General features: G+C 33.0%; 1 protein-coding gene across 1 annotated transcript; it reads left to right on the top strand.

Moving 5' to 3' along the window:
- Positions 1–520: 520 nt before the first annotated feature.
- On the top strand, positions 521–3,419 carry LOC130470751 (RPM1 interacting protein 13-like). The gene is made up of 3 exons (XM_056841268.1): positions 521–856; positions 1,018–1,104; positions 3,007–3,419. Exons 1-3 carry the CDS (start codon positions 614–616, stop codon positions 3,169–3,171), a joined length of 495 nt encoding a protein of 164 aa, XP_056697246.1. The 5' UTR covers positions 521–613; the 3' UTR covers positions 3,172–3,419.
- The last annotated feature ends 5,351 nt before the right edge of the window (positions 3,420–8,770 follow it).

Below are 8,770 nucleotides of genomic sequence, written 5' to 3' on the forward strand. Positions count from 1 at the left end.
GAATTTAATTGATTAAAATAATTACTTCGACATAATGTTTGATATATAGTAGAATATTATACGCATTTTTATTTCAAACCTAAATATTAAAATAGGATATCTATAAGTCTATAACATTATATGTTACACGCAATTTAGAAGGTGGACCATGGTGCACATAGAGCATGGTGCACCTTAAGAACATTAGTATATAATTAAAAGAACATCTGGTTAAGTAAAAAGAACATCGACATATATTTTTTTATATTTTTAATAAATTGTGATTTTTTATCACAAAAAAGTAAAACATTATATTGCATGTTCTTTTGTCATAGTGTCATGTTCTTTTGTTTATGCACAAGTGTTCTCTTGGCGCACATGGTGCACCATGCTCTATGTGCACCATGGTCCATAGTCCACGGATTGGGATTATGTAAAAAAAAAAAAAAAACAAAACAAAAAAACAAAAAATATTTTATGGTACAATTGTTAGATTGCACATTGCATATAGTGCATTTATGAAAATGTTGGGAAACTCATATTCAGCCTATTTAATTATTACTCCGTATATATTATATATAAAGTGATCTTCAATCTTCATAATTTTCTTGCGCCTCTTTATTTTCCCCAAAAAATGGAAAATGAGGGACGGATGAATAATGCAGCAGCTGCATCAACAACATCTCAAAATGAAGAACAAGAGCCTCCAATAAGATCAGTAGTTTCTTTGAAAAACAGAAAACGCATAAGAGAATTCGAAAAGGTTGAAGAATGTTTCATCTTAGATTTTGATCTTCATGAATCATCCTCGAAGCCGCCTCCTCCTTCCCAATTTGATGATGATGTTAATTTCAAAGTTATCGCTGTACATGGAAAGGTACATACTACTCCATAACTTAATCAAGTTAATTAGCATCGTTGTGTATCGAATTGACGGTCATTAGAAACTAATAACCTTTTTATAACAAGGTTACAAGGGTAAAGTTGCATATATCTTATTAGAAACCAATAAGATCGTACATTATTAACAATTTGCAGGTGGCTTTAAGAGATTTTCCACATTCAAGGCATCAATGCGCGAAATACCCATTCTCAAAGACACCCCATGAGACACATTGCAAACTGGTACGGAGTACATCCTATTTTGTTTTTAGTATTCCGTATTATATGTATACAGTTACTCCCTCTATCTCTTAATACTCGCACCGGTTTGACTGGTACGGAGTTTAAGACACTTGAATTGATTTATTAATTTAATGGGTGTTAGTTGATAGTGGGATATTTTTTTAATATAGTTAGTGGGAAATGAGTAAAGGGTGGGGAGTGGTGAGTGGTGGGTGGGGGTGTGGATTTTTAAATTATTTTTTGTAGGGATGAGGGGTGTAGGTGGGTTAGTAGGTAAGTGTGAGAAATAATATAATATTGGTAAAAAGTTTCATTTATAGAAGCGGTGCAAGTATTAAGGGACGACCCAAAAAGGAAAGCGGTGTGAGTATTAAGTGACGGAGGGAGTATTTTTTATAACATCCCAAATCGAGTGAATAAGGTTATAAGCGTCACTAGTTAAGACAACTAATATGCGTCTCAAACTCTCAATTCTACATGTCACTCTTTTAAGAGTATCACAGGGTGTCACATAGTACTTGACATATCAAATTATTTTTACTATCAACGCTTTACTTTTACTATAAAAACATTTAAATAGATTAGTCCATAAACGCAGAAAGAAATAATTTTTTTTTTTTTTTGTTATAGTTATACTACATAGTAAAATACATATTTTCCTTTATCTTGTAAATTAAAAAATAGAAATTATAAAGTAATAATATATTTTTTATGTACTCCGTAACTTAAAAAAGAATTAGGACACTAGTAATTTGTTATCATCACTCTAAAAGTATGGTACTCTCAAATTGAGTACTTAAGTGTGGAGTACTCTTTTTTCTATTTTTAAATTGAGTACTTGTGGCTTATAGAATTAGGAATACCAGCTATACCCCCTTAATCCCCAAAGATTAATTATATGTACTACTCCTTCCGTCCCGAAATACTCGACCCGGTTTGACCAGTATAGAGTTTAAGGGACTTGAATTGACTTATTTAATTTAATAGGTAAAGTTTGATTGTGGGGTATTATTTTAATGTAGATAGTGGGAAATGTGTAAAGGGGTGGGGTTGGGGGTGAGTAGGGGTTGAATTTTTAATTATTTTTTATATGGAGTAGGGGGTAAGTGGGTTAATAGGGGTGGAGTGAGAAATAATATAATATTGTTAGAATATTTCCATTTTTAGAAACAGGTCAAGTATTAAGGGACGGCCCGATAAGGAAAACAGGTCAAGTATTCCGGGACGGAGGGAGTACACTTTTTTTTTGGGTGCGTATGAGTTATATGGGCGGGGATGAGAATAGATCATAGGATCACCTGAAACTGGGATTAAAGTTCTAACCAATTGAGTTATCCCTCACTCTCCTACGCACTACTTAATAGTTAATTATTTTATATTTAGGAATATTCTTGCGTGGACCTGGTCCACAATAATATTAGTGTGGATCCAAAATCAATAATTTTCACTAGAACCTTTTTACACTCATAGTGACATTTATTGTTTGTATAGTAACTATAATAAATTAAACACCAATATTTTTAGACATAGTAACTATTTTTTGAAGCATAGTAACCCTATGTTTTTAAAAGCGAATTATGACTTAAAATCACATTATTCAAGCACAACATGTATCAACAACACTAATTAGATATTTTTTTTCCCATAATAATCCTAATAAAATGCCAAAATAAATTAGGTACAAGTTGTTAACTCTATTTTAAGACATGGTCCACAATAAATTTAGTGTGGATCAAGTCCATTTAAGAATTATACTTATATTTTACATGACTAAGAGAGTAGGAGTATATGATTAATAATTGTTGTCCTTGTGACTCATTTGCACCCAAAATATATTGCATACTATTATTACGTACGTAGTATATGGACTAATGGTTGTTAATTATACTTTTGTTTTTGTAGTGTCACTGTTACGTTTGTGATATAGCTGCTCCTTGTGATGAATGGTCGGACCACTGCCATGCGGTCCATATACCATTTAGTGAATGGTGGTATCATCGGAGGCGAATGAGAGGACGACGAGACTCCAGCACGGACTCAGACTCCGACTCCAATTATTTCGCATAAATGTTACTTAAATCTTGAAATTTAGTTGTTTTTTAATTTCATGCATGAGTCGTTTTTGGAGAAGGACTTGAAGATATGTATTGAAAACCTATGAGCTAGCTACTTAAATCTTGTTTTTCATTCTCGTAGTGTATTTTGATTTACATTTTAGTCCATTTTGGTTTGAGAAGACGACATCGATTTTGTTAGGTTCAGGTCTTCCGTCTATGGTTGTTCATTCCGTGTATAATTTTAAATATTATAGAGTAACTCCGTTTTAAAATGATCTTTACACTTTCTGTTTTAGTTCATTTTATATTGTTTATTAAATTCTCTATTCTATTTTTGGACATGAAAATTTAATGTCTTACCCTACAATATTTACAGCTTTCCACTTATTTTCTCTTACTTATTCATTTTTTTTGTTATACCAACTCACCTTTTTAATCGATCATTTATCTTACTTTATCCATATTTTTTGTATATTCATGCACTTATCTTTTTTACATACTTTTTCTATTGTGTCTGTATATTTGTGTAAATAGTAACCATAACTATATTTTTATAACGGAGGTAATATAACGAAATTAAATTTTCAAATTACTTATATTTCACTATTGTAGTTAAATTCTATACAAATTTAGTTGTTAAAGTAAATAAAAAAAATGAGCCATTTAAACTCGTCAATCACCATAGTACCTGTAAAAGAATTTGAAAAGGGTTTAAACTCGGCCGAGGGTAGTGGTTGTTGATCGAATAAGAGGAGTTGTGACTGGTTGAGGGATGGAGTTCAGGTACTTGTGTGCTAGGTTAATGGCTTTAGAGACAATTAAATATGGCAAGTCATGAGTCTTTTCCTCGAATATAAATGGAAACATTTTTGACCCAAAGTTACAATTTTACATTTAAGATGGAGTAAATAATGTGACTAAAGTGGTTGTGGTCTCACTCAAGTACCACTTTCTTAAATACCGTGTAGAAAAGTATGTTACAACAATAAAGAATCGGAGGAAGTATTAAGCAAAAGGTCAAATACTGCCTTCAAAAAAATGTCAAAGATTACTTTATTTTTGCTTCAAATTGCAAGATATTATCTTATTGTTTTATTTTTTGGTTGTTAAATAGTACCTTGAGTTTAAAAATAAAAGTAATTAAAAACAACGCATTTTACGAAATTTTCTTCCAAAAAATCCAACATGTTAAACTTGAACACTAGACCTCTTGAATTAAAAGTTATAATTCTTACCATCTTAGCTAGTCACAATAATGTTATATCTTTCTATAAGTAATAAAATATAACCTTTTTAAAATGAATAATAATGAATTCATGAACATAACGAAAAAACAAAAGGGATTAATTACTTAACTTATACATGTACAATTCTTCTCTTCTCAACTTAAGCTTAAAAAACAAAAACAAAACTTAGGGTAATGGCGTGTAAATATGAGTGCAATTATGAGTACAGAAGATGGAAACTTTGACAAGGGTATAATCAACTAATCGTGAAGAAGAGAATTCGACTTTGTTTTGATTTTCGGATATGGGAATGAAGTTTGTTGACCAGCACTAATCTTGCACAGAAATCCGATAATAGCACCAACTACGCACATATTTTTTTTTAAAGTAAATCCTACTAATAGTAAAACCCGGAGCAACGCCCGGGCCACAATTAAACTACTTAATATATTAAAAGACGTTTCGAAAAAAGTTTATGTGCCACGTAAAACTCTCATGTTTACGTCACATCATCCACACACCATGCATGTTATGTAATGTTATTGACAACCAAAAATCTTGCTCAATCTATACTAATATATTAAAAGGCGTTGTGAAAAAAGTCGATGTGCCACGTAGTACTCTTCTCTTTGCGCCACATCATTCACTCTTCAAGTGGTATGTTATGTTATGGACAACCAAAAATCATTACAATGAGATTCGAACTCTAAACCTCAAATGTGGATGACTATACTCATTACCATCTTAACCAACCAACAATTGTGTTTTATCTCTTGACATTAATTTATAAATAAATGTTAACCTGAAGTCTAAAATAACTAACTTTTTATGTGACTTTTTATTTTCTATGGATTATTTTTGAAAAAAGTTAACAATCAAAGAATTAGGACAAATAAAGAAACATGATGTCATAAAGTCTCATAAGCAGCAACTATGTCTTGCATGGCTGCATATATCTAACTTGGTGTTTATTAATTTGAAACACATAGTTCAACTAGAAAATTAATTACACTAATTGTAAGATGATCTATATGAAAAATTAGATGGTATGATAAATGACGTAATGTGCCTGTGTAGTTGACAAAATTAATGGATCCTTTTCACTTTATGGTATACATGTCTATTGTCAAATATTGAGCTCAAGAAAAATCTAAAAATTTAACTATTCTATGTATAAACCGGGGCATCGCCCTGACCACACACTAGTTAATATATTAAAAGACGTTGCGAAAAAAGTTTATGTGCCATGTAGAACTCTCATGTTTACGTCACATCATCCACACACCATGCATGTTATGTAATGTTATTGACAACAAAAAATCAATACGATAGGGTTCGAACACAAGACCTCGAGTTTGGAAAATAAATCACATTACTCTCTTAACCAACCATTAATTTTTGTTTATCCATGTATGTTAACTTATAAATACATGTTAACATGAAGTATAAATCAACTAAATTTTTATGTTACCTTTTATTTCTTATTGACTTGGAATAAAAATACTACGTAAGAATTAATTCATTAGGAAAACCACGAATTAAACATGATATCATAAGTCTCATAAGCGTTTACTATAGAAATGTTCGGCATATATCTAGTTTGGTGTTTAATAATTTGAAGCACTTAGTTCTATTAGAAAATAAATTAAATGAATTGTAAGATGATCTAACTGAAAAATTATTTGACATGATAAATGACATAGTGTACATGTGTAGTTGATGAACTTAATAAATCTTTTCACTTTTATGGACTACATTTATTTTGATCAAATATTAAGTTGAAGAATAATCTTGAATTTTTTAATTATTCAAAGCAGCAACAGGGCATCGCCCGGACAACACACTTCACTTTCATTTGCCGTTTTCATTGCTCTCATGGTCTCTCCCACCACCTTGTAGTAAATTATCCAACCACAACCGCACCATATTACAGAAAATTGAGGAATTAATCTCACATGTTGATCCAAATATAATAATGTAAATTAAAATGAAAGGCATTTTCTCAAATGTAACACCAATTTTTTAATGAATTTGATCCACACTAAATTTATTATACACCATGCGTAAAAAAAAGGTCAATAACTTATTCCCAATTTAATTTGGCTAGTTTATTAGGATTATAATGAAAAGGAACAAAAAATATTCAAATTGGTGTCCTTGATACGTGCTGCGCTTGAATAATGTGATTTTAAGTCACAATCTATCTATATCTATATATATTATTAAATTTCCAAAACAATCCATGACATCTCTCCACATGTCACGATGACTTGGCAAGTGGCATGACATCGTAGCGCCACATCATACGCATACATGATTGTGTAATGTATCCTCACAAAAAAAATTGTTGCTACCCATCCTTGAACCAATAACTTCTTATATGTTAATGCTAATTTTTATCCATCACTCCAACGATACAACTTGTGACTCTTTTTTTTTTAATTAAAATTGATTCATAAATAAAAAGTCATACGACATCTACAAAAGAAATCTGAATCTATCAAATACATAGCAAATCGAATCAAATAAAACTCGTTTTCTGCAAAACTACGATCATCGCGCATCGAACATCTTGTATACCTCTAACACATCGTTGTTTGATACTGTTAGGTTATGATACATATGACATTACATAGATCATGCGGAAACAACCATTAACCCAGGAAACATATTATTTACACATAATCATTTAGCATAGTTTAGATGCATACTCTTTGTTGCGTGCCTTCCCTAGCTGCGCCCGAACCGAACAAGAACAAGTCTTTTAGGACTCCAAGTGTCGTCCCTCCGTAGAAAGTCCACAGCACGTCCGGATCCGCCTTAAGATTGACCAACTAGAATCGCCCTTAAGGTACTCAGAAAATTCGGCACTTTTGGGGCAAGATGGGTGTTTGAATTTTCTCTCAAAAAACTCACTTTTGAATACTTTGAAACTTGTGTATAAATTATGACCCCTAGGCCTTTATTTATAGAGTTATGGAAAAGGAATCGTAATCCTAGTAGGATGCGAATTAATTGGAATTAGAATTCTACATGAATTCTACTTAATCAATTTATCCAATAGGAATAGACATTTAATCATACACTGACTCTTGCAGATTCAGGAATCTCGCATGAGCTCAAACTCACACACACACGGCAGCCACAAGGGCTGCCCACGCATGCGAGCAGCAGCCCACGCAGCGCGGCCCACGCATGCGTGGCCTTGTGCGCGCTGGGCTGTGGCGTGCGTGCTTGCTGGGCGATGGCCTGGCTTCGTGCTGGGCCTTCGTCCGGCAGGCCTCGTCCGATGCTAATTCGTACGATACGCTTCCGATTAAAATTCCATTTCCGGAATCTATTTCCGATACGAACAATATTCAATATTTCCGATTCCGGAATTAATTTCCGTTTCGAACAAATATTTTAATATTTCCGTTTCCGGAATTATTTTCCGATTCCGGTAATATTTCCGATTCTGACAATATTTCCGTTTCCGGCAATATTTCCGATTCTGGTAATATTTCCATTTCCAACAATATTTTCCGATACGTACCATGTTTCCGTTTCCGGCAACATCTACGACTTGGATAATATTCATATTTCCGATACGATCCATATTTCCGTTTCCGGCAATATCATCGTTTCCGGAGTATTCATTTCTTGCCTGTGACGATCTTAGCTCCCACTGAAACCAAGATCCGTCGGTTCCGAATATTCATAGATGGAGTATTTAATGCCATTAAATACTTGATCCGTTTACGTACTATTTGTGTGACCCTACGGGTTCAGTCAAGAGTAAGCTGTGGATTAATATCATTAATTCCACTTGAACTGAAGCGGCCTCTAGCTAGGCATTCAGCTCACTTGATCTCACTGAATTATTAACTTGTTAATTAATACTGAACCGCATTTATTAGACTTAACATAGAATGCATACTTGGACCAAGGGCATTATTTCCTTCAGATACAACCTTCAACGAGGGGATCTTTTGTAATTTTGATATTGAATTAAATCAGACTAGTTCTGGCAGATTAAGAGGATATTGCTCAAAGCACACCGTCAGTATGTAACGAGTCTAACGCACGATCCAACAACTAGTAATCTTAAGATTAAGACTAATCAAACATTAATTACACATTTTGATGAGTAATTGCCAAATTAGCAACATTACTAAATTAATTACCAACTGACACACTAATCGTGCCCAATTACTCGTTGCGCAAGCCATCACGAATACAGCCAGAACAATGACATGCCCCTTATGTTATTTGGGTTGTAATCCACTAACCTTTTCCGAACAAACACTTAACTCAAGACGGGCGGGCTATTAATGATGGCCCAAGTCAATACAAAGCGAGGCAATTGTAATAGCAAAACGCCTTAATTTTGACTTAGGGTAG

Source organism: Spinacia oleracea, chromosome 3 (assembly GCF_020520425.1).
Source record: "Spinacia oleracea cultivar Varoflay chromosome 3, BTI_SOV_V1, whole genome shotgun sequence".
Lineage (NCBI taxonomy): Eukaryota > Viridiplantae > Streptophyta > Magnoliopsida > Caryophyllales > Amaranthaceae > Spinacia > Spinacia oleracea.

What these genes read in the sequence shown, in the direction of transcription:
- LOC130470751 (XM_056841268.1), top strand. Translation starts at nt 614, where the DNA reads ATGGAAAATGAGGGACGGATGAATAATGCAGCAGCTGCATCAACAACA. An exon ending in TTATCGCTGTACATGGAAAG is followed by an intron (nt 857 to 1,017) that starts GTACATACTACT and finishes AACAATTTGCAG; the next exon opens with GTGGCTTTAAGAGATTTTCC. An exon ending in ATGAGACACATTGCAAACTG is followed by an intron (nt 1,105 to 3,006) that starts GTACGGAGTACA and finishes TTGTTTTTGTAG; the next exon opens with TGTCACTGTTACGTTTGTGA.